Source organism: Pteronotus mesoamericanus, unplaced genomic scaffold, assembly GCF_021234165.1.
Source record: "Pteronotus mesoamericanus isolate MK-2021 breed Mesoamerican mustached bat unplaced genomic scaffold, CSHL_Meso_final contig_56, whole genome shotgun sequence".
Taxonomy (NCBI): domain Eukaryota; kingdom Metazoa; phylum Chordata; class Mammalia; order Chiroptera; family Mormoopidae; genus Pteronotus; species Pteronotus mesoamericanus.
This window is the reverse complement of record NW_026555201.1, coordinates 12,643,778-12,669,609: the sequence shown is the minus strand read 5'-3', so window position 1 is coordinate 12,669,609 and position 25,832 is coordinate 12,643,778. Positions and strand designations below refer to the sequence as shown.

The window sequence follows — 25,832 nt, the reverse complement described above, 5'->3', positions numbered from 1 at the left end:
GCCATTTCCAAGAAAGAATTTAGGCTGTGTTTATCTCTGTGTTAGAGAAGAAAGTAACAGAAGTAATTGGCTTAGATATCCTTATCTTGAGAGGAAAATTAGTTTAGAAGATACATTTTGAATACTATTTAAATGTTTTTTTTTTTATTATATAACTGCTTTCATTGCCTTGGTTGTGCTTATGTTGGATATTAGTATACTTCATGAGCTCTAAGATTGTTTTGCATTAGGTTTTTAAGCAAATGTTATTCATAAATCAGTCTTAATAATTGTCAGTGTTCATTTTTATCTCCATTTTTAAAAAATTGAGACATGAGAAGAAACTAATTAAAAAGAAGAAACTTTCCTCCCGATTATCTGAAGTGTAAATTATCCACATCTGTGACAAACCATTCAGTTTCTGCCCTCTTCAGAAAGAAATGTTTAACAGCAGCTCATTATGGGCTTTCCTGATCTACAGAAAGAAGAATGTTATAACCTAACCAGGTGGAATATCTGTGGATACTATGGGTAATAACTGACAGTAGTGATTTTGTAGGTGGACTATTTGTATGGATATTTGTTAAATTTGAAATATGGGCACAGAATGAAAGTGGGCAGTAGCAGCACATATGTTAAAAGGAATTTAGTAATTTAAAAATATCACTTCGTGTTTCTTGAAAAAAAGGGAAACAATTCATCTATAACTTATGTTTTTTTGTTAAATTAACTGGAAAATTTTTGGAAACTGATTTCCTTAATATGCTGTTCAGCCAAAAGTTTTGGAAGATCGCCATCAAGAAAACAAAATTATTCATCAAAAAATGAAAACTGTGGGGAAGAAACTTTTGAAGATTTACTTTTGAAGTATAAACAAATACAGTTGGAACTAGAGTGCATCAATAAGGATGAAAAACTGGCTTTGAGTAGCAAAGAAGAGAATGTACAGGAAGATCCTAAAACATTGAACTCTGAGGACCAAACAGTCACTGATAATGTCAGTATTATAAAGGACTCAAGTAAAGAAGTAGCTCCTGAGGAGAAAACACAGGTCAAAACTTTTCAGGCATTTGAATTAAAACCACTCAGGCAAAAATTGACTTTACCAGGAGATAAGAACCGGTTGAAAAAAATTAAAGATGGAACAAAACTTGCTCTGAAATCTGACACTACTGAATCCAGTCAAGGTAAAGGAATTAAACACTTCGGTTTAGTAATGAGATTCCTTTTTCCTCTAAAGGAGTAACTACCTACTTTGGTGCTTCATTGAAATGATTCTAATTTATCTGTGAATTCTTTTTGCACTTTCTGCATAGTCATTGAATGATGCATTTGTTTTGTCCCATTCTAGTCCTTTTTCTCTCTCTCTTTTTTTTTTTTTTTTTGCAGGGGGGCCCTTATATGCTGGTCAGAACTTATAATACAATTTTTAATGTACGTGATAGTGGGCAATTTTGTTCCCTAACTTAAAGGGAAGATTTTGACATTTACCATTAAACATGGTATTTGTTGTTTTTGTAGGTATCCCTTTTAGGGCAAAGGAAGATTTGTTTTTTCTTTCCCCTGTTGCTTGGTTGAAATTTTCAACGTGAAATGGATGTTGAAGTTTGTTATATCTTTTTTTATATATTATTGAGAAGAGCATGCATCTAATTTTTCCCCCTTATTTTATTACTGTAGTGGATTATTTTACCGGTAATTCATTTTGTAGTGTGTAACCACCCTTGTGTACTTGGGATAAATCCAGCGAGTTCATGATATTTTTATATGCCATGGATTTGGTTTGTTAATTATTTTTTTATAAAATAATTTATAATTTTTTAAAAAGATTTTATTTATTTTTAGAGAGGGGAAAGGAGGGAGAAAGAGAGGGAGAGAAACACCAATGTGTGGTTGTCTCTGGAGCACCCCCCAACTGGAGACCTGGCCCACAACCCAGGCATGTGCCCTGACTGGGAATCAAACTGCAACCGTTTGGTTCGCAGGCCGGGTACTCAATCCACTGAGCCACACCAGCCAGGGCAAGGTATAATTTTTTTAAAATAAAGAGGTATTTTTTAATTGTTTTTTACAAATTTTCTAAGTACAATGAATTTTTATTATTTTATTTACTTTTTAAATTGTTTAAATACATTTGTCTCCATATTCCTGCACCACCCTCAATCCTTCTCCACTTTGTCCATGGGTCCTTTATACATGTTCCTTGACTCTGCCCCTTCTTCCCCGCCACCCCCCTCCCCCCTGCGTTACTGTTGGTTTGTTTTTCCTTTCAGTGTTGCTTGTTATATTTTTCTTGTTTGTTTTGCTGGTTAGGTTCCACTTATAGGTGAGATCATATGGTATTTGTTAAAGGTATTTATATACAGTAAAATTTATCCTTTTTAAGTGTAGATTTTTGAGTTTTGACAAATGCAGGCAGTTGAGTAACCATTTCCAGCCACCAGTTAAGATGTGGAACAGTTCCATTAACTCACATTGATTCCTCCATGCCACTTTGTGGTCAGTCCCTTACTTCCCAAACCCCTTAGCCCACCTGGTGACTCTTGATCTCTTTGTCCTTATAGTTTTGCCTTTTCAAGAATGTCTTGTAAATGGAATCATACAGTACATTGTCTTTTGATTCTAGTTTCTTTCACTCAGAATAGTGTATTCGAGATTGATTCTTGTCATTATATATATATATATATATATATATATCAGTAGTTTATATACTTATTTTTTGCTGGGTGTTCTAATGTATGGCTGTGTCTGGGCCTGGATGGAGTTTTTTTCTGGAAAGGTTTTAAACTACTGAATGTTCATGCTTTCTGTTTCTGGTTAAAGCAGTTTAGGTAAACTGTATTTTTCCTAGTAATGTGTTCATTTCATATAAGTCATACAGTTTATGAAAATTATTCTTCAGAATCTCTTACCTTTTTAAAATTATCTATAGCACTTATAAATTGATCCCTTCCCCCTTAAGTTTCTCTAGAAATAAGTCCATAGCTTTTTAAACTCAATAGTTTTCAGCCCTGGCTGGTGTGGCTGAGTGGATTGAGCGCAGGCCTGTAAATCAAAGGGTCACGGGTTCGATTCCCAATCAGGGCACATGCCTGAGTTGCAGGCGAGGTCCCCAGTAAGGGGGCACGTGAGAGGCAACCACACATTGATGTTTCTCTCCTTCTCTTTCTGCCTCCCTTTTTCCCTCCCTTCCCCTCTCTCTAAAAATAAATAAACAAACAAATAAATAAACAATCTTGAAAGAAAAAAAGCTCATTAGTTTTCAGCCTCTCTCCTATTAAGATCATTTTGGGCTATAAACTTTCTGCTTTGGCTGCATCGCAGTTTGTGATGTGTAAATTTTAAAAATTCAGTTCTAAATATCTTCTGATTTTTCTTTTTCTTATATCTGTAGGCTATTTGGAAGTGTGTTTCTTATATATAGGTTCTCCAGCTGTATTTTTTGTTACTCATTTTTAAGTCAATTACATTGTCAGAGAATGAGATCTATATAATATTAATCTTTTGAAATACTTGTGTAGCCTTGCCTTACTGTATAGTATGTGATAGATTTTATAATTGTTTTGTATGTGTTTGAAAGAAACATAGGTATTGTTAGAGCAAGCTTTTTATGTTCTTATCTTCCTTTATTTTTTGAGCTCCTTGATCTGTCAGTTACTGAGAGGTTTGTTAAAATTTGCCATTGTGATGGGGTTTTCAGTTTTTGCTTTAAGTACTCATTATTCTCATTATTCTGTAGTGACTGTTATTATCTGTAGTCATGTTTTTGCCTAAAAAGATGTTTTGTCTGTATTAATAGCCACACTATCTTTCTCTTGATAAGTATATATATGCCTTGTATATTATTTTTCTTTCTTTTAGTCTTTCTGTATCCTTGTGTCTCAGATGTCACTTGTATGTAGAATAGAGCTGGATTTCATTTGGAATTCAGTCTGCCTTTGTCTTTTAAATAGAACATGCAGTTCATTCACATTTGTTCATGATTACTGATATTTGGATTTTTGCTCATTTTGTCTTTCTCGACTCTTGATTATTTTATAATATAATCTTTTTTTCTTTTACTATTTTGGAAGTTAGTTGCAAAGTTTCTGTTCTCATATTCGTTCCTTTAGGAGTTGTAACATGAATTATTATCAATGTTTAAAATTAACCAGGGTCTTTACCCTCTCCCTGTTATACAGGGACCAGTATTTATCTAGCTTTGCCCGTCTATTTAACACTTTCTTGGCTTACTATTTCCTCTATGTTTAGAGTCACTTATGCCTAAAGTACATTTAAAAAAATTTCCTTTAAAGGGCATTTGCTGGAGGGAAAACATTTCTGTTAAAGATAATATCCGTTAAGTTTAGAATTCTAGATTGGTTAATTATATTCTCAACATGTTGAAGATTTTTTTTGGCTACCGTACATGATTTTGAAAAGTCACCTATCTTAATAATTTCTAGTTTGAAGGTAATCTGTTTTCTTCCTCTGGTTGCTTTAAAGGTCCTGTTTTTGTCTTTGGTATTGTGTAGTTTAACTATGATGTGTTGATTGTAGTTTTTCTTATTTATCCAGTTTGGGATACGTTGTGCTTTTTTGTTTTTATTGATTCTGAAAAATTGTCATCTCTTAAAATATTGTCCCATTCTCTCTTCTGAAACTCTGTATAGATGTATATTATATTAAATCATCTCACTTTATCTTGTTTTTTAAAGATTTTATTTATTTATTTTTAGAAGGGAGAGGAGGGAGAAAGAGACACATCAATGTTTGGTTGCGTCTCACATGCCCCCAATGGGGTTCTGGTCCACAACCCAGGCATGTACCCTGACTGGGAATCTTAACCAGCGACCCTGGTTCCCAGGCCAGCACTCAGTCCACTGAGCCACAGCAGTCAGGCCCTCACTTCATCTTTCATTTCCCTTAATATCTCTTGTGTCCATTTGTGTAATTCTGTTACATTCTGGAAAATTTAATTTGCTATATCTTTCAGTTCTCTGATTCTCTCTTTATCTGAATCCGATCAGCCTTAAGCTCCTGTTGAGTTTTACATTTTAGTTACAGGTTTTATTTTAGTGTTTATTTTTATTTTGTTTTGAAATCACTTGGCTCATTCTTCTTAGCTTTCTTCTCTCATTTTTCCCAATGTATCCTTATTTCTTTAAACGTGTTTACCATAGGTTTGTTTTGTTTCTCCCCTTTGCCTGCCAATTTCTATATCTGAGGTCTTTGTGGGTCTGATTTCTGATGTTTGTGCTCTCTGCTTGTTCTTGTTTTTGGTACCTTCTTTTCTTGAACACTAGTGATTTTATTTTATTTTTTAAATAAGGTGCTTTTTTTCTTTGCATTTTTTTTGGTGGGAATATTTTGCCTGGCACAAATCCCAAGAGAGGATTTGCTTTTGCTGCTGCCAGGCACCTGAGTAGACTTTTGCTTTTGGGCCACTTTTTATTTGAGGTTCCCAAGGCCATGTGGTATAAATTTGGTGGCAAACCTGAGTGGTGATTGATTTTGGTTGCACATTCTCAGTGACTTTTTTTTCCTCTTCAGTGAAATACCATGATTCCAGACAGGTATCTTAGAAAAGAATAATCCAGTGGGATAGAAAAGACACACATAAATATCATAGACTATAATAAAGATTTACATATGAAAACCTGCAGTAACACAGAGGAATGATAAAAAATCCCCACTTGGACTTAGGAAGTTTTCATAGTGATGGAAATGTTTGATACTTGTCTTGAAAAATGAGCCTTCCACTTGGGAAGTCATATGAACCAAATGAACAGATGAAGTCACAGATCTTTGAAAGGATATCGGAATTACAGGTGCAATGTGGGCTATATTGTATGTTTCTGGGAGTGGCTGGATATGAATTTGTGAAAGGATAGGTGAGATTGGATTATGAAGGGCCTTGAGTATCTTGCTAAAGAATTTAGATTTTTTAAAAATATCAGGTGGGAAGTCAGATATTTTTAAATAGGAAAATGATATGATCAGATGTCTGTTTTAGAAAAATAACTGGCAGCAGCGTGATGAGGTATTGGGGGAAGACCAAAAAGAATAAAATTTATTTGGATCAGTAAGTTATAGTCTTTTTACTTAGGCATTTTCTCCTCCAATCTTCAGCAAGACTCTCAGCTTTGCAGTCAAACCATTATTGGTCAGCCTTTTCCCCCATTTTTCTCAATAACTCTTCTAAATCATTTTTCATGCTTTTATTCAGCCTTTATCTCTATTGTCAGCCTATGAGACAACAGAGATAAAGGCTGCCTCCTGTTTCAGCTTCCAGCTTCTTGCTTCCTGACTGTAAACTTAAATACATACTGATTTTTACTTCAGTTCCTCCACTCGGAGGAAGTGGCTACCCTCTTATTTATGGACACTTGGTTTTAACCTGTATTCCTGGTTCTAACTTCTACCACCTTCTCTGGGACCTCGCTCCATCTGTTCATTTTGATTCATCTTTAACCACTTTTTCTTAATGGGTTTATTATAAACATATTTTAGGCCCTGGCTGGTGTGGCTTAATGGATTTAGCACTGGCCTAATGAACTGAAAGGTTGCACATGCCTGGGTTGTGGGCCAGGCCCCCAGGTCGGGGCATGAGAGAGGCAAATGATCACTGTTTCTCTCTCTTTCTCCTTTCCTTCCCTTTTCTCCAAAAAATAAATAAATAAAGTCTATATTAAAAAAAATTTTAGTGTTTTATCCCCAAATTTAAACATTCCCTCCTCCCCATTCTGCATTCTCCCTTAACTCGTCTTTTCAGCCAGACTTTTGGAAAGTACTTGTGCTGACTCTTTTCAGTTTACCTCTCATGCTTTCTTAACCCAATGCAGTCTGCTTTTCTAATCCTACTAGAAGACTGAAACTACTCATGGTAACGTTGCTTTGAGCTAATTGCAAAATTCATTTTTCATTTGTATTCATTTTTTCACTTCATTCTTTTATTCATTCAAAAGTTAATGGAACACTTCACTGCAGGCCTTGGAAATACATCAGTGAACAAAATAGATAATTATTTATGCCTTCATGGGCTTGGATGTTAGAAAGGGAGACAGTAAATAGAACTATAGCAGGGTAAGTAGGATGGGGATAGTGAGTACAGGTTGTAGTGTTAATAGGTGATCAGGAAGCTTGAATTTGAAGGTGAGATTTAAACAGAGACTTTGAAGATGATGAGGAAATAGCCAAATAGATATCTGGGGGAAGAGGTTTCTAGGCAAATAGGATAAATAGAGCAATGGTTTTCTTTTCTTTTTTAAATTGTATTCTTTCCATTAGCATTTATCCTGCATATACCCTCCTCCACCTCCACCCACCCAAGAGCAACAAATTTCTAACTGGTTCTTTTACTAACATTACTTGGGAACTTGATAGAAATGCAGGTCCTCAGGCCCTACCACAGATCAACTGAATTAGAAACTCTGGAAATGGGCCCCAACAATCTTTAAATAATAGGCCTTCTTGTTGATTCTGATACCTGCTAAAGCTTGAGAATCACTGAGCTAGGACAGTGATTTTCAACCTTTTTCATCTCATGGCACACATAAACTAATTACTAAAATTCTGTGGCATACCAAAGAATATATTTTTTGCTAGTCTGACAAAAAACATAGGTATAATTTTGAATCATTTACACTGAACGGCTGTTTTTTTTAATTGATTTCAGAGAGAGCGAGCAATATTAATTTGTTATTCAACTTATTTATGCATTCATTGGTTGATTCTTATATGTGCCCTGAATGAGGATCGAATCTGCAACCTTGGCGTATTGGGATGATGCTCTAACCAATTGAGCCTCCCAGCCAGGCCCAAATGGCTATTGTTGTGTTGGCTGTTGTCATTTTTTTAATTTAACAGTCTAAGGGCAAAGAAGTCAGTGCTCCTTACTAAATAGTCAGGTATTGAATGCTTTAAAGATTCCTGCAGCATACTGGTTGAAAATCACTGAACTAGAATAATGACTCTAGGGCAGGACGGTGCCTGGCATATTTGGGGAATAACAGTGAGGCCTGTGCCACTAAAGAAGAGAATGAGGGGGATGAATACTGGGAGAGAAGAGGTCAGAGATGACAGGGGTAGGTCATGTAGAGCCTTGTAAGAACTATGGTTTTTATTCTGAATGAAATGGGAGCTATTATAAGGTCTTGAGCAAAGGACTGGAATAATTTGTTTTATATTCTTAAAGGATCATCCTTACCACAATGAGAATATTCTATAGGGAGTAGACAGGTCTATTTTCCGTGATTTTTTTTTTTTTTCACTAATCTTGAAATTTGGGTTTTTCTGTGATACCATACACATCTGAAATTTTTAAAAACTCTCTGGTTTTCCTCTTCTTAAAGTTATTTTTCCTTTGTAACTTAACTGTTGTCCTCAGTGTTCCATTTTTCTAGGCTGTTTTCTATTATTACAGTTTTTAACTACCATCTGTATCTTAATGACTGTCTTTAACTCAGTTTAGGATACCATGTCATAATTTTTAAAGTACTGCATGACCACACAAGACCAGTTTTCATTTTGGAAGTATTGAATAAGGACTGAAATAATTTTATTGTAGAGACACATGACACTGGTAGAAAAGTGACTAACTATATATTTGATTTTAAACAATTACCTACTTTTATAATCTGCATAAAGTTAGATTTATAGTCTGAAAATTATGGTTTGTGCTTGTTTTTAAGGTAGCATTGTGCTCATAGCTAGCTTAGTGGATACTTGTCTCTATGCTACCTTAAGGGAGGTGCTGCCACCTGTTATAGGCAAGGTAGATCCTCATCAACTAATAGGCTGCTTATGTAGGAAAAAAATTTAGTGCTTTCTACATTTATTATTAGAAGTCTGTTTATGTCTTTATTTTTTGTTCATTTTTGTCTAACAAATATTACTATACTAATGTTCTTTGAAGTATGATCAGTTTTGCTATAGTGTGACATATGCATTCCTAAAAATCACTACATTGAAAAATTGCACAATAAAAGCAACAAGATTTATGGACAAAATGGAGTTGGAGAAACAACATTCAAAAACTTTCTCAGTGATACATGAAAAAAGATAGGAACCTAATAAAAATGATAGTGCAGCTTTATAAGTTACATGGGTAAACAAAAAAAAAACCTTGAAATACTACAGTAAATGTCACTATATCTTGAAAAAGACCTAAAGTGTGTTTGTGGAAATGGTAGATTTTCAGCTTATGAATTATTATAATGTACAGCAAGGAGGGTTACCTGAAATTGAACAGTAAGCTGTAACACCAGATGTAGATGAGTATGATTGATAACATACAGAGTGAACTGAAGTAGTCGGTAGGTGCTCAAAGTGTATGGGGTTTATGTATTTTCTACAGGGCTCAGATAGCCCTGGAGTAGTTTACTGCAAACTCTTAGTGTTTCTTGGGGATAAACTGCACTTAAGCAAACATGAAATCTGTGTTATGTGCAAATTATTTTCTAATAATCATGTTGCAACAAACTCGCATTTCCAAAACAAACCTTAAAGCAGAATTGACCTGATACAAAATTTGATGGATGCTTTCTATTTACCTTGTTTAGGGTACTTGTGTAGTAATTGTCTCTATTTATTGAATAAATTGCCTATTCTTTTTACCAGTAGGCCTGAAGCAATCAAGTTAGGATGGTTGAAACACTGACATTTCGTACTTTGGGGGGGAAAAGTAGGAGTTTAGACTTCAGTTGTGTTGTCTTGGAGGATTCTCTTCGTTTTTAACTTCATCTGTTTTAGCTACAAAAGTGTATCTCAATGCTGTTGTAAATGTACTATAACTTTATTGTGTGATTTGTCGAGCAGTCATAGATTAGATAATATATAAGTAAGATTTTGTAAATAACTTCATCAGAAATCTGGGCCCAAGGCTAGAATTCTGGAAAAATTGTGTGGATGGATTTAATTTTGTTACTACTTAACCTACTTTTGCTGATGCTTTTCTAGAAAACTAGATGACTATCTCTTTATTGTATAAATCCAATACAATCTCTACATGTTGAAGTTATTTCATTTAGACGTCTGAGTTAATAATCGTCATTATATTTTATCAATGTGAATTATCTGGTAATGAAACTTTGCTTCTTGTCTATAAATTCGTTCTTATATGAAGTAATCATTTTTTAGTTTAGAAGTCATTTTATCAAAATTGGCTTTTAACTTATTATTTAATATTTTGAACCACTTGTAACTTTTAGAAATGAGACCGATATGAGAAGTGTGGTCAGATTTTTATTTTCTCTAACAGCATTCTTTTGCTTGAGAGACTGAGAAAATGTGACCCATAATGAGACCCTTTAAAGTAATTAACCTAAGACATTATTTTAAGCATTTTAATACAGCATTTTAAGTTGAGTGAGCTGTTTTTTAGAGTATTCAAAGTATGCTGTTTTATTTTAAAGGATTAGAAGATAAAGAACAAAATTTAACAAGAAGACTTAGTGCTTCAGATATTCTATCTGAAAAGGTAAGATACTGCTTTGTGGAATTGGATAGCCCTGTAAGACTGATTGTTGTACTACTCTATTCTCTTCTTTGAAAAGGAAAATTCTGTTGTGCTTTCCACTAATTTTCTTTCATCATTGCTATATCTTTATTTGGGCATAAGTCTTAAGTAATAAGAAAATCTGGAGAGACACCTTGGAATATTTTTCCACTGGGTTCAATTAAATTGTGGTTAATTGAAGTGTTATTTATATCCTTAGATGATCTCTTTGTTTTTTGAAACTTTTAGTTTTCATCCAAATTTCTTTTTTTCCAAACTGGAGAGTTAGGGAGGAATTATGCTGTGTGGGAAAGCTTCAGTTAGAAAAACCTTGAACTGATACCCAATTCTAGCTGCTCCTCTTAGCTGACTGATCTTGTATAAGCTATTTATTTAGTATTTGCATGCCTTTATTTTTCTTCTTTATGAAATGAATTTAATGTCATCTGTTCTCTGGATTGTTGTGAGGTTCTGCAGGATAAAATACAGAGGCATCAAACACTGTGTTTAGCATTTAATAGGTACTTAATAACCTAAGTCTTGTCTTTGTTGAATTAGAAATCTGGAATAAGTGCAGTATATTCTGTTAAGATTTCAAAAAAAAGGAAAATATTTCAGCTAGTTTTTATGAGTAAATAGTAATGATGCAAAGAGCCTAGGAGCTTTAGGAAAGAGATGGTCCAAAATTTAACGATGTTAATATAACAGATACACACATGTACACAAACATATGCACATACGTGCATATATATTTGTATGTTTTTTACTATCTTGACAATAACTTAAGTAAGTTGACATTTGTTTTACAGGTAAGATAAGATTTATATGAGTATGTTAAGTCACTTGCCATAGTTACATAGATCTTAGGTGTGAGAGCAAGGAGTTGAATGAAGTTCAGTGTTCTTCCTGGTCAGGTAGCTGCTTTAAATAGCATATAGTTGCATAATAGAATCAGTGATTTCTTTGTTTTATTCCAAAAGGAGTTGCAAAAAAGTAATCAAAGACTATTAAGTCTCAATGGAAAAGTGATGATAGCTTAGTTAAAGCCTCTAGATCAGCACTGTCCAAAATCTAATAGAATTTTCTACAATAATGGAAATGTTCTATTTCTGTATTCTTCATTGTGGTAGCTGTTAACAACATGTGCTATTAAGCACTTGAAATTAATATGGCTGAGGAACTAAATTTTATGCTCAATTTTAGTTATATAAATTTAAGTAGCCACATGTGGCTCATTGCTACCATATTGGACAGTATGGCTCTAGAACTTCAGTACCAAGCAGTAGAATTTGGTGTGTTTAAATAACTTAGAAATCAAAAAGAATCATGATAATTTTAAAACTCATTAGTTAGATATATTTTCCAACAATGGAAAGGGTAACTGTATCTTGGTTTGGATAATCTGAAGTAATGGTAGATCTGTTGGGGTTTATAATAGTTCATGTGAGGGTGAAACCAGTGGGTATAGGATCTACTGTTTTCTTTATGCTTAACAATTAGATAATTTAATTGGATTTTAGAAAAAAAATGTAATTACAATTCACCTATAAGAAAAAAGTTATTTGATAAGTGGACTTTAACCTTTTTGAGTCTTAGACTTTTGCTTTCCCATTCTTCCTCATACATACACATAAAGGAAAAACACAATTTTGCATTTAACTTCAAGGGATGGGAAAGTCTAAGGACCAGACCCCTTACCTTCTTTCCCCTGCAAATCCAGGTACTCCATGTAAAGCTAAATAAGAACCTCTTTTTAGGTTGCTGTTATATTTTAGCTAAAATATAGAGAAGTTAATTGTAAAGTTATCTCAAAAAAAAGAGTGAAAAAATCAAGTTATTTTAATTGGAAAAAAACTTAAATATTTGCTTTGAATCTGTCTTCCTATTTTACCTTCTCTGAAGCAAAGTCTTGGATGTTTAAAATACTTTAAATATTCAAATAAATATCTGTAGGTTTAAAACATGTGATGTTCAAATGTAAGCAAATCTTTACGTATTTTTTTCTTTCAACACTATAAAATTATAAAATATGTAGTTACAAAAGTTTGAAATTTGTCCTGGACAGGTGGTTTGGAGTGATGTCCTATATACCTAAAAGGTTGCAGGTTTGATTCCCAGTCAGGGCACATACCTAGGTTGCAGGTTCGATCCCTAGTCAGGGTGTGTAGGAGAGGCAACCAAAGTTTCTCTCTCGCTCTCTCACTCTCACTTCCTCTCTGAAAAATCAATAAACTTATCCTCAGGTGAAGATTAAAAAAATAAAAAAGTTTGTAAATTTGAATCTTCACTAATGTACCAGTTCTCTGTATTACTTGTAAGGCTAGTAAATCACATGATAACCATTTCATTCTTCATTCCTTATCTCTCTTGAATTGGTTTTTCCTCTTGGAATCTCTGGCTTCAGATTTTTACTCTTTTCTTGTTTGGGAGGCCAGGTTACACGCTAATCTCTAACCCATAACTTTTTCTTTTTTGTATTTCATCAATTGTACCCTTCCCCTCCAACCCTACACATATATGTATACACAGAATGATACTCTGTTTGCATTGTAGGGACTAAATCAGGGTCTAGGGCTATGGTAAGTAATCGAGTTTTCTTATTTTATTTGTATTTGTCATTTAAGTATTTGCCTTAAAACCAACTTTAAATTTTGATCATATAAAAGATATGACTTGATGAAATGTTTAAGGTAAAATAATTTACAATACAACTTTTTTTTTTTTTTAAAGAAACTTGGTGAAGATGAAGAGGAACTGTCTGAATTACAACTTCGTCTTTTGGCTCTTCAGTCAGCCAGTAAAAAATGGCAACAAAAAGAACAGCAGGTGATGAAAGAAAGCAAAGAGAAGTTGACTAAGACGAAAACTGTTCAGCAAAAAGTGAAAACCAGTACAAAAACACATTCGGCCAAAAAAGTTAGCACTACAGGTGATCATTTCTGTTAAAGTTTTAAAATTGATTTCAGTTAACAGGATAGTGTCTAGATTTTAATTCAGAAAGTTTTGAGTGTAGAGAATTATAAGGCCTTGAATGGAGGACAAGCCTACGTTAAGAAAACTGAGGGAGGGCTATATTTAAGACAATGATAATGAAAGTAAAATTTAAAGCTCTTGTTTTCTTTTATCTTTAGAAAATTTTAACCCTAGTAGATAATGATGTTCCTGTATTTATCATTTAAAGCTAAACAAGCATTGAGGAAGCAGCAAACAAAGGCATGGAAGAAACTACAACAACAAAAAGAACAGGAAAGACAGAAGGAAGAGGATCTGCGAAAACAAGCAGAAGAAGAAGAGAGAAGGAAAAGAGAGGAAGAAATCAGAAAAATTCGAGATCTCTCAAATCAGGAAGAGCAGTACAATCGATTCATGAAATTGGTTGGTGGAAAGAGGCGGTCAAGAAGTAAAGTAAGGGTGTCAACAATAAAAAAAAAATTAAAAAAAGAAAGTAAGGAGTGCAAAAATATAAAATCAAAACATTACTCAAATTTGTGTCTTTATCATATTTCATAAATTCAGTCAACTAAGAAATGTACAATTCTTGTGTTTGATGCAGCTTGTTATATAACTCTTCGGAGAAGGAAAGATTCTGTGAATGAGTCTTATAGTTATCAATATTAAAAATAGAAGTAAAAGACTGAATTCATTGTTTGTGAATCCTGCATTTAGCTTTTCATCATTTTCCAGTTAGAAGAAAGTAGGATCACTAAATTGTACTGAGCACTTACTCTAAAAATGGCTGTTACAAAATAAGGGGCAGAATTTTATTAATTTTTCATTACTTAGTAATGTAGAGTTAGAATTGTCATGACTAATTGGTATAGACCATTTTAAGTAAAGATATACAGCAACAGACTTAGCGGCTATTTAGTTATCAAGCATTTGTGAACTTTTAGTATATGTAAATCATTGATAAGGACTGAATGACTTATTGTCTTTTTTGTGGATGGTGTCAGGAAGTATATTGGAAATTTAATATTAATCTAGTGCTATTACCAGTAATAATTTTCAGAATTCTTAGCTTTAAGACTACACTTGTGAATGTACTAATGAAGAATAGAGGATATTAAGAACTCTTTAATTCTAGGGAGTCAGGAGTTTCATTTTCTTAAGCAAGGAATTTATAAATATTCATACTTTGAACTTCTAAAAAATGCTTTGATAGAATCTTCTTTTAGAAATTACTGCATTTGCACATTACTCTTATGTCTATTTGTATAGGTTTTGCTGGTTTTCACTTTGTTATAAACCATCTCTGAGTGAAACATTGTAAGAAGTACAGAAAGATAATATGCAAACGTGTCAACCAAGAGTTTCTAGTTTTCAGCTATTAATAATTTATAACAAATATTTCTGGATTTATAAAAATAATCTAGATATAGTTTAGATGACATAACACTTGAATTTATCTAGTTTTTTATACAGAGAGAGGCCATAAGTATTCAAGATTTTGGAGTCATCTTGTTTTATAGAGGAATAAGTGATTATTTAGTAGCTCAGTTTACTATGGAGCTTTTCATCTGTATAGATAGTCCTTGCTGGCTTCCATTTCCTGTTTGACAGTTATCAACCACCTGTCATGTACATTGAATTTTCAAAATCAAATGAACAAGCAGGTCTGACTGATCACCATGAGTTATGATACTGTTTTTTTAGAAAATGACTACTAATAGTTTTATAATTTCCAGCCCAAGAATGGACTAAGAAAATGCTGTGAAACTAAACATCCTATGTAATTAGTCTTCAGATCCCGACCTGAGACGATCCTTAGATAAGCAGCCTACTGATGGTGGAGGAGGCATTTATCAATATGATAACTATGAAGAAGTTGCAATGGATACAGATAGTGAAACCAATTCTCCAGGTAGGAGATAAACTTAAAACATTTGCATATTCATAATTATTAAATAGAAAATGGTCATGAAGCTACCCAAACCCTTGAAAGAAATGTGTAATGAATGTGACATTTATTAGTGGATTGTTCAACCATAGGCATTATTTGGTGTAACTACTTTGAGAGCAAGTCTCAGGTTGTAATGTTAACCTTTATTTCCAAGTGTTTCTTCTAAGTAGCATTTAAATAGACGTGTTTAAACTCTGTTAACTATTTAATCTAAAAAGTGAAGATTTTAAAAGCAGATGAGAACAGTGCTTTTAAAAAAATGAACAAACCTTTGACTTCTTAAGTATCTTTATATCAAGATACTTTGGATTTTAGTCAAAAGGATCTTTCTTGCCTTTAGATTTCCTTCTCTCCTCCTTCCAGTGATGATACTTTGTAGGAATTTGGAGATGGAAGGTGATACTAGTGGCACCTCAGGGAAGACTGGTTAGAATGGTCAGGGCTATTCCCCACTTAGATTGCATATTCCAAGATGTGACTCTGACTTGAAGAGCTAGAGACTTGCTTTAGTTGACATTCAAGGTGATTGGCTCTGAGATACCTATTCTCACTAATTAAAACACTTGAGACTGAGGCAGACAACTAAATGCAGTTGACATTCAGAACTGGAATACTTAAAAGATCATATGATCAGTGTATTCCTCCCTGTGGTTATATTGTGAGACCAAATCAAAGTAGAATCCTACTTTAGTATGTGTAGACCAGAGACAAGACAAATCTTTGATTTGGGTAGTTTATTGTTTTTAAGCTTGTGTTTGATAATCTTTTTTTTTTTTTTAAAGGCTTTATTTATTTCTAGAGAGAGGAGAAGGAAGGGAAAAAAAGAGGGGGAAAAAACATCGGTATGTGTTGCTTCTTGCGCACCCCCTACTGGGGACCTGGCCTGCAACCCAGGCATGTGTCTTGACTGGGAATCAAAGCAAGCGACCCTTTGATTTGCAGGCCAGCACTCATTCCACTGATCCACACCAGCCAGGGCTCATGTTTGATAATCTTATCTTATATACTTTGTTTTCATAGTTTAACTCTCTTTGGTCAATCTTTCGTTGTCTTATTTCTTAGTTCTTAGAGATGATTCATAGTAGTTCCCAAGTATTGACAATATTATTAATACTCTGTATTTCCATAGAATAACGTTATGATTTGTACTTTTAAAAGAATTTTGTAAAAATATTATACAGAGTTTATATTCTGTACTCTGTCATTTTAACTTTTTCATATTCTCTACCGATATTTGTATTTTTGAGAAGTAAAATGTTCTAAATGCCAGTGTCTATTTAAATGCCATCATTAGGGACAAAAGTCAACCCCATGCAAGTCATGTGGGTAAATTGACATTGACTTGTGAGACAACTGGGACAAAGAAGGAACATCTGTCTTTCCCTAAGGTTATGTAATTATTGGGTAGCAAGAATAGCAGTCTGCCATATTTTGAAACCACTGTAGGTAAAATGCACATTTTTTTTCTGCTACCAAAGACATGTTAACAATTTAACTGAGGTACATCAGTAACTATTTCAGAATTATCAAAATGTGAAAAGTGTATACTTTATTGATTAAACACAGTAGGTATTTCTTTTCATTTCTAGTTCTGTTTGCTTTCTACACAACTAAAATAGTCCATTTCTTTACTTTCTTTTTTCCACTCCACTCTAAGGATAGAATGGAGTCACCACATCACTGTTTTCCGTTAATTCAGGCACTTTGGCAGTTTCAGGGGAAGTTTTTGTTTTATTCCTTAAAAAGTATATTTGTAAAAAAAAATATGTATTGAGCCTTTTTTGCTCTATTCCATTTTTATCATTAGGTGAAAATTAGAACAGATTGAAGAGTTTTGCAGGACTAATGTCAACTTAAGTTGGTGGCTGACTTTGTGATGACAAAGATAATTTTAAATAGGTGGAAGTAGTCTCTTGGGAGTTAAAGATTTTATTAGAGATTAAAGTCTAATTTACACTCTATGTAGATGCATTTGTATTTCTCCAAACATACCATAAATTTAGTTTACTTCTGTTGAATTATTTCTGTTATTAAACTCTTACACAATTTTTTTTCAGCTCCTTCACCAGTGCAACCACCATTCTTTTCTGAATGTTCATTGGGTTATTTTTCTTCAGCACCATCTATTTCTTTGCCTCCACCACCTCAGGTTACTGTAAGTGAGAATTGATATTATTTCTAACAAATTTGTGTTGGTTTGTGTCATTTCTAATGAGTTTTGAAAACTGGCATGTAATTAATGAATGGTTAGGTTTGAAAACATAAAAAAAACCCAGAATTATTTGCCAAAATCAATAGCTATGAAATCTATGAACTAAGCAGTTGATTATTTACTGACAGGGTATTCATTCGATAGATTTTTTTTTTTTTAAAAAAAAGAAAAGGATGTGGTGGAATCACAAAGCTAAATTATTTCTGTACTGAGAGACCTTAGAGATCAAACTGGATCTTTGTCATTAGGTTAGAGGAACTCTTGTCATTTCACAGTTCAGGTTGACATCTGGTATTAGAGCAGAGAGTGAAAAGAAAACATTTTTCTTTCTTCCTTGAAGTGTTTTAAATGTCAAGAGTAACACTGGAAGGTCTTTGAAGCAAAAATATATTTAAACTCAGAAATTTGGATAAAATTAGTTTTCTTTATAAGATACTCTCTAATTTGTATAATTATCCCAAGTTCATAAATTAAATGTTTCAAATATTGATTTTTTTTTTTTTTTTTTACAAAAATACTTTTCTGGCTGAATATTGAATTCTGGGATAGTTTTTGAGATTTACAGTATACTTAAACTTATAGCTAAAATAGTAACCTAAAGCTTACCTTTTTCTAATTTAATGATGCGCCACAGATAAACATTTGGAATTGGTAAAATTTGCATTGTAATTATTATTTTTTCTTTTTAAAAAATAACTAGTCTTTGCCACATTTGAGCCAGCCTTATGTGGAAGGCTTGTGTGTTTCTCTTGAACCTCTACCTCCTGTACCACCTTTACCACCTCTCCCACCTGAAGATCCAGAACAGCCTCCAAAACCACCTTTTGCAGATGAGGAAGAGGAGGAAGAAATGCTGCTTCGAGAAGAACTACTTAAATCTCTAGCAAATAAAAGAGCTTTTAAACCAGAGGTAATTTAGATATCTGAACCGCTAGGTGGTGCTCATGAGCTTAAGTTTTAGGTTGGAGTTCTTGTCTGCTTAATTTGTAATTTTGGGAGCTTTTATAAAGGGTAAGTTTGGTACTAATTTGTTCAAGATTTTTAAAGGTGATAGGAATCCCTCCCTCCCTCCCTTCCTTTTTTAAGTGTTTCACATTTGTCTCTTCCCTATTTAGGAAACATCCAGTAATAGTGACCCACCTTCACCTCCAGCTCTGAACAATTCACAGTCAGTGCCAAGAAGCAATCTTTCAATAGTCAGTATTAATACAGTATCTCAGCCTAGGATACAGAATCCAAAGTTTCACAGAGGACCTCGTCTTCCACGAACTGTCATCTCGGTAAAAACAAACAAAATATTAATCCTGTTTTTATTCAAACAGCCTTTGAGAAATTTGTATGCAGTTCCACTGTCTTGTTCCCCGCCTTATTCATCTATATTACATGTACATTCGTATGTAAATACAAATTTATTTTTTATTAATAGTGAAATAGGAGCAGCTTCACTTGAAAAAGGGTAGAGTTTATGTTAACGTTTGGAGGGAAGCATTATGTTCATCAGAGTATGCCTTTCTCTGCCATTTCCTCACATTTTTTCTATATAAATTAATCCATTCAGATTTTCTCTCCATTCTAGGGTAATTTTAGCTAAATTTTTATTTTCATCTCTCACGTCTTTGTTTATACGTTGCTCCTATTTTTCCAATTAATGACTGTACTGTACTTTAAGGATTTATTTATGATATTTATTAAGGAGATAAAATGACACTATTTTTTTTCCTTATTTTCTAATGGCTTCCAAGTAAAATGTATAAATGGGACAAAGCCAAGTTGAAATCTCACTTCTGTTAAGGCAAACCAACTTTGGCCCCTTACCTCTATACCTAACTGCACAAGTGAACACGTTTTTAAAAAATTATTTAGAATTATTTTTACCTTGGTTGTAAGGGTTAATTTAAGATAACATTATGGTTCTTCATAGAAAGTTGGATAAAATAAAACTTAATGTAGAAGGTGATCATAGTAGTGTCTTTAAACACTGAGAATATATAATATTGTATGTTTTTGGCATGTAGCCAGTATTGCTAGAGTGGGACAAAGTCAGTTATGCACTATAACTAGAAAGAACCATAGGCTATGTACTTGGAGTCCATTATTTTTATGGATTGAAATTTAAAAAGGTTAAATGACTTGTTCAAGGCCATGCAGCAAATTGTGGCTGAGCCAAGAAAATAATAGAGGTACTGTTTTCATTAAGAGTAACAAATATATTGCCTTTGCAGCTTCCAAAGCATAAATCAGTGGTTGTAACACTGAATGATTCAGATGACAGTGAATCTGATGGAGAGGCTTCCAAGTCAACGAATAGTGTTTTTGGTGGATTGGAGTCCATGATTAAAGAAGCAAGACGAACTGCTGAGGTGAGTGCAATAATGAAAGATAAAAAGAAAGATAGTTTATTGACAATCATTAAAGTTTATTTTTCCTGAATATTAGACCTCTTAAAGGCACTGATTTTTAATATATTAGATTGTGGATATATTTTAAGTATTTGTATTATTAGGACTTTAATGAATGTATAAACTTAGGTATATTTAGCCATTGATCCTCTTTATTTTTGTTTTTAATTGACTAGTCCAGTTTTCAAATAGTGGATAATTGTTTTCAGTACTAAGGAAATTTACTCTTTGGAAATTGTGTTATATAACCAGAAAGCAGTTTTTATTAAAATATGTGATCTAAGTGCAACTCTTATCCCTATTCCTGCTGCCATAGTTGTTTGGATATGATTTAGTTCAGTTATTTTGAAATTGTAGGTCCTGACAACTTAGTAGATTATATAATTAATTTTCTGGTTAACAACCAGCTAGGGAAGGATGAAGTAGGTAAAGGGAGTCAGATATATATGGTAGCAGAAGGAAACTAGGCTGTGAGTGGTAAGCACACACTAGAGTATGCAGATGTTGAATTACAATGTTTGTATATCTGGAAATTGTATGTTACAAACCAGTGTTACCCCCAAAAATTTAATTTAAAAAAGAAATAGAAAATAATGAAGATAGTTCTTTCTAAATCTATAAATGCAACTAGGTTTATGCACACTTAGTGTGGAGTAAAGGACAGCTGTTGATTTGATTGACTTCAAATGTTTTCTAGCAAGCTTCAAAACCGAAAGTACCTCCAAAATCTGAAAAAGAAAATGATCCCATGCGAACACCTGAAGCTTTGCCTGAAGAAAAGAAGATTGAATATCGGCTGTTAAAGGAAGAGATTGCCAAGTAAGTGGCATTTTATATGATTAGCTTTAACGGTATGTGCTCTTTTCAGTACTTAACTAAGTCTGTCTACAGTTTATTGGCATTGGGAAATGTATAGTGATTTTATTCAAGATGCAGAGTTAGTGTTTTTATAATTCACACAGGAGGGGGAGCCAGATGATCATCTATACACTTGAATACAGTGATGGACTGAGATTAAAACAGTTTAGGAAAAACAGAAAAGGTATTCCAAAGGAGAGCTACGCCATCAGGTGTTTTGCCCCAAAGATTTTATTTATTTATTTTTAGAGAGAGGAAAAGGATGGGAGAAACAGAGGGAGAGAAACATCAATCACTTTACTTCTTGGACACACTCCAACTTGGGGACCAAACCCCTAACCCAGACATGTTGCCCTGACTGGGAATTGAACTAGCAACTTTTTGCTTCATTGGACTGTGCCCAACCAGCTGAGCCATACTGGTCAGGGCTACACTATGTGCTTTGCAAGCAAACATGGATCATGCCTATTGGTCATCATTGTTATTATTAGTCAATATGATTAATATTTTTACTTTACATTAAGAAATAGAATGCATCTTCAAAGAAAATAATTTGAGTTTATTCTTCGGTGTAATTCATCCATCTTTATTATTTTAGTCGAGAAAAACAACGTTTGATTAAATCAGATCAGCTGAAGACAAATTCATCATCCCCAGCAAACTCTGATGTGGAAATTGATGGGATTGGCAGAATAGCAATGGTTACTAAGCAGGTTTCAGATGCAGAAGCAAAACTTAAAAAACATAGGTGAGCCTCATTACCTGATTAAATACTGCATGTATCTAATGCTCCTACATTGGATTGATATCGTTTTGTGGTGTATGTCAATACTGAGTATGTGGTATGATTACATTCTTCTATACTTGGTAGAACTTTATAAGGTTATCATTTTGATAAATTACATATTTACATTAAGTAATAGTACTGATGTTTAAATAAAAATATCAAGACTTCAAGGATTTTTTTCTCTTCAGATTTATACATGGCTTATTCATTGCTTAAAAACATTTATGAAACTTCTTATTTGGAATTTTCTTTAAAACTTCTGGCATGATTTTTGAAATACCTTCTTTAAAGGCATATTTTTATTATTAATGGTGGATTTGAACATAGCCTGTTTAATAAGACACATGGTCAGATACGATGTTATTTTAAAGCGTTAATATATAGTTAAGGGTCATAAATGTCTTGTGTTTTGTGGAATTGTTGTTCAAATGGTGTTTCAGAATTTTGAGAACATGTGTAAAACCTTACAAGATGAATATGTTTAATGCTAGAATTTATTTGAAATCATTGGTATATTTGGGGTTATTTATTTTATTGGGGTATGTATAATTGACATGTAATATAGTTTTGAATGTACAACATAATGATATGATATTTGTATGTATTGTGAAATGATTACCACAGTAAGTCTAATTAACATAATGTCCATCCCCATATATAGTTACAAAATTTTTTTTTGTGATGAGAGCCACTGGCATATATTTGATGGAAATAATTACATCATTTTATGGATGTACATTTTTTCCACTCCAAACATTCTGATATCATTAGTTGAAGAAGAGCAAAGTGGTTTTAGATAACACCAACATTCCTGAGCTTTGTTCTGCTAGTCCCCTTTCTGGTTTATAAATATGAGGGGGAAGTTCTTTCCAAAGATGGTAAGATTTTTTTTCCCTGTCCTGTGTTTGTAACTTAGTGACCAATTCTTGTTTTAATCTTCATAGTAAAAAAGTGATTACAGTGAATGAATTAATTTGTTGAAGAATCATTAACAATAATGTATAAACAATTCAGTGGTTTCTAAAACAAGCTTCAAAGGTTTATTTGTAGTTAATTTAGGAAAAAAAGGTGGAAGGAAATTTACAGCCTCATTTCTAACATTACAGCCACTTTGGTATTCTTTATTTTTTAATTCATGAAAAGTAATGTACTTTGGAGTGTTTTTACAAGGTAACACAGATATCTCAAGGCGATAGTGACTATGTAAGTTTTTATATTAAGGATATAACAGTATGTTCTACTCTCAATTTATGAGCAAGATATTGGAGATTAAGTATTCCGAACAAAATATAATACCTTTAAAACTGTTTTTACAGATGTGTCTTTAAAAGGTCAAAAGATGTGCTGTCATTTTATTACTTCTAGGATGTGCCGTTATTTTATACATTGTTAAGAAAGAAAATATATTTCTAGCTGAACTAGAATACGCAATAATGTTGAGACACATCTTGATAATTAGAGATCTGAAAAATGTGCTTTATAGTTGAAATATTTGTAATGACCATCAATTTCTAAAATTTTCAGTGAGAAGTGGTATTGTTTGTTTTAAAAGTAGGATTTTAAGTTAAATTTATTTAGATTCTGTTTCTTTAATAACATGAAAAGATTTTTAAAAATTGTCTTTCTACTCTCTATCTTTTCTATTGCATAATCTCTGTCTTTATGATTCATTCTAGGGAAGCTTTTATTGATTGATTGATTTTTAGAGAGAGAAACATCAGTTTGTTGTTCTACTTATTTATGCACCCATTGGTTGATTCTTACCATTGGTTGTTGTGCCCTGGCTAGGGATTGAACCTGCAACCTTGGTGTATTGGGACAACACTGTAACCAACTGAGCTTACTCAGCCAGAGCTTATCACTCATTCTAGATATCAGTTGTTGTGACTGATGAAATATGATATCTTTCTGGGAAGGTTGCTTCATTTTTTTAAAATCATAATACAGTCATACCTCAGTACTTGTCGGCTTCAGAACTTGTCAAATCCTGTACTCGTCCCATTTTGACGAGAAAAAAATGATTCAGCACTCAGTGCCTTCTCGGACTTGTCACACTTGCTAGAACTTGTATGAGTGACGATGCGATCCTGAAAGAGAAAATGCTTCGTTGTTCCGTACTCGTCGATTTCATCACGAGTTCCGGAACGAATTAACGATGAGTACAAGGTACCACTGTATTTAGTAGTTGAAAAGATGAAAGTTTATATCCATAAATTTGTCTTTTATCTTGTTTTACTTTCAGTTCCAAACTTTACTTGTGTATATTGTTTAAAAATTGAACTTCCTTTTCTTCTTCCTTGCTTTGCATTAGATAAAATGAATTAGAGATTTGTAAGTAGTTAAACTTGCTTGATTATGTTTATTAGATGTTTATTAGCATTATAAATGAAGCTAAACAGCAGTTTTCTGCCTTCAGTCCTCATTTTTCAGAAGTCATATAGAGTAGGATCACACCATTAAATATTTACTATTAACAACTTTTCAACTCTAATTCATATTACCTAGATTTAAATGATTTTTTAAAAAATCAAATCCACATTTACTTTTATAAAATGTATCAGTGTCTATTTGAATGTATCTGTGTGATTGATGAACATGAAAGTTATTCATCATCTGTATATCATAAATATATTTTTAAAAATGTGTTACTGCTTTGTAAACTTTTTATTCTGATAATGTTATTCTACTCGTTTAGAAAAACATTAATGAGAATTGTTACTTTTCAATTAGGATTCTCTTGATGAAAGATGAATCTGTTTTAAAGAATCTAGTACAACAAGAAGCTAAGAAGAAAGAATCTGTTCGAAATGCCGAAACAAAGATTGCAAAACTTACAGAACAGCTTCAAGCAACAGAAAAAATTCTCAGTGTCAACAAAATGTTTTTGAAGAAGCTTCAGGAACAAGTAATGTTCGTTTTTTAAATAAAAATATTGTAGTTTCATGTTTACTACTTTTTTTTTAATGGGCCAAGTTTTTAATAAAATAACTTTCTCCCTTGAGACATAATATTGGAATATTTCTATTTTTAGTTGAATACACTAAATTAGCTGTTGTGTTAAAGAGAAGTTATTTCCTCTTCTAAGGTTTACATTTACATTTTCAGAATTATCTCTATTTTCAGATTCACAAAGTACAACAACGTGTTACAGTTAAAAAAGCTTTGACTCTGAAATATGGAGAAGAGCTTGCTCGGGCAAAGGCAGTGGCTAGTAAAGAAATAGGAAAACGTAAACTGGAACAAGATCGCCTTGGAGTAAGTTGTTTGTTGAAATATTTTATTTTTGGTAAGCAGGATTTTTATGATAATTTTGAGGGTAAGAGGTATAAGAGATAATTCAAGTTTTTTCTTGAATATTCAGAATGATTAAAGCTTTGTTTTTAAATGACGTACATGTTTTTAGAACCTTGCTTATTTATTCTGTACTGACCTTTTTTGTTTTTTGTAGATCATAGGTAAACTATCAAAACTGTTGGATACTTGTGAACTCTGCTTATTCTTGGTGTTTAGTTTTATGATATTGGCATTGTGTTATAAGGATAGCACATTTACCTTACCAAAAATTGTTTATAAAATCAGCAATATAAAATATTTATATTATTATTTCCCCCAGCCAAACAAAATAATGAGACTGGACAATTCTCCAGTATCAAGTCCAAGAAAGCATTCAGCAGAACTAATTGCTATGGAAAAAAGACGATTACAAAAGCTAGAATATGAATATGCCCTGAAAATTCAGAAACTAAAAGAAGCTCGGGCCCTTAAAGCGAAGGAACAACAAAATATCACGCCAGTTGTGGAAGAGGAACCTGAATTTTCTTTACCTCAGCCCTCACTTCATGATCTGACTCAAGATAAATTAATTCTGGACACGGAGGAAAATGATGTTGATGATGAGATTTTGTCTGGTTCAAACAGAGAACGAAGAAGATCCTTCTTAGAATCCAATTCTTTTACTAAACCTAACCTTAAGCACACTGATACACCTAACAAAGAATGTGTAAATAAACCTAAGAACACAGTTGAAAAACCAGAACTTTTTTTAGGGTTAAAAATTGGTGAATTGCAAAAATTATACTCAAAAACTGACAGCTTAAAACAACTGATTTTAAAAAATACTACAGGCATTACAGGAAAGGTTTTGTGTGGTCAGGTAACTGAACATTTCATATTCTATATAAAATGTAGAATTCACCCTAGCCCCATTTTCTTTATGAAAT

The 25,832-nt window shown here is 33.0% G+C and overlaps 1 protein-coding gene across 1 annotated transcript in view; it reads left to right on the top strand.

The window, feature by feature from the left end:
- The window catches only part of ZFC3H1 (zinc finger C3H1-type containing), a 53,665-nt gene that overhangs the window by 4,767 nt on the left and 23,066 nt on the right, over window positions 1-25,832 (top strand). Inside the window, exons 2-15 of the mRNA XM_054580111.1 lie at window positions 753-1,166; window positions 10,374-10,438; window positions 13,187-13,385; window positions 13,638-13,861; window positions 15,194-15,317; window positions 17,414-17,511; window positions 18,269-18,478; window positions 18,684-18,848; window positions 19,791-19,928; window positions 20,665-20,786; window positions 21,424-21,573; window positions 24,343-24,517; window positions 24,736-24,867; window positions 25,226-25,765. Coding sequence (XP_054436086.1) covers window positions 753-1,166; window positions 10,374-10,438; window positions 13,187-13,385; window positions 13,638-13,861; window positions 15,194-15,317; window positions 17,414-17,511; window positions 18,269-18,478; window positions 18,684-18,848; window positions 19,791-19,928; window positions 20,665-20,786; window positions 21,424-21,573; window positions 24,343-24,517; window positions 24,736-24,867; window positions 25,226-25,765 — 2,756 coding nt within the window. The remainder of the gene's footprint in view (window positions 1-752; window positions 1,167-10,373; window positions 10,439-13,186; window positions 13,386-13,637; window positions 13,862-15,193; window positions 15,318-17,413; window positions 17,512-18,268; window positions 18,479-18,683; window positions 18,849-19,790; window positions 19,929-20,664; window positions 20,787-21,423; window positions 21,574-24,342; window positions 24,518-24,735; window positions 24,868-25,225; window positions 25,766-25,832) is intronic.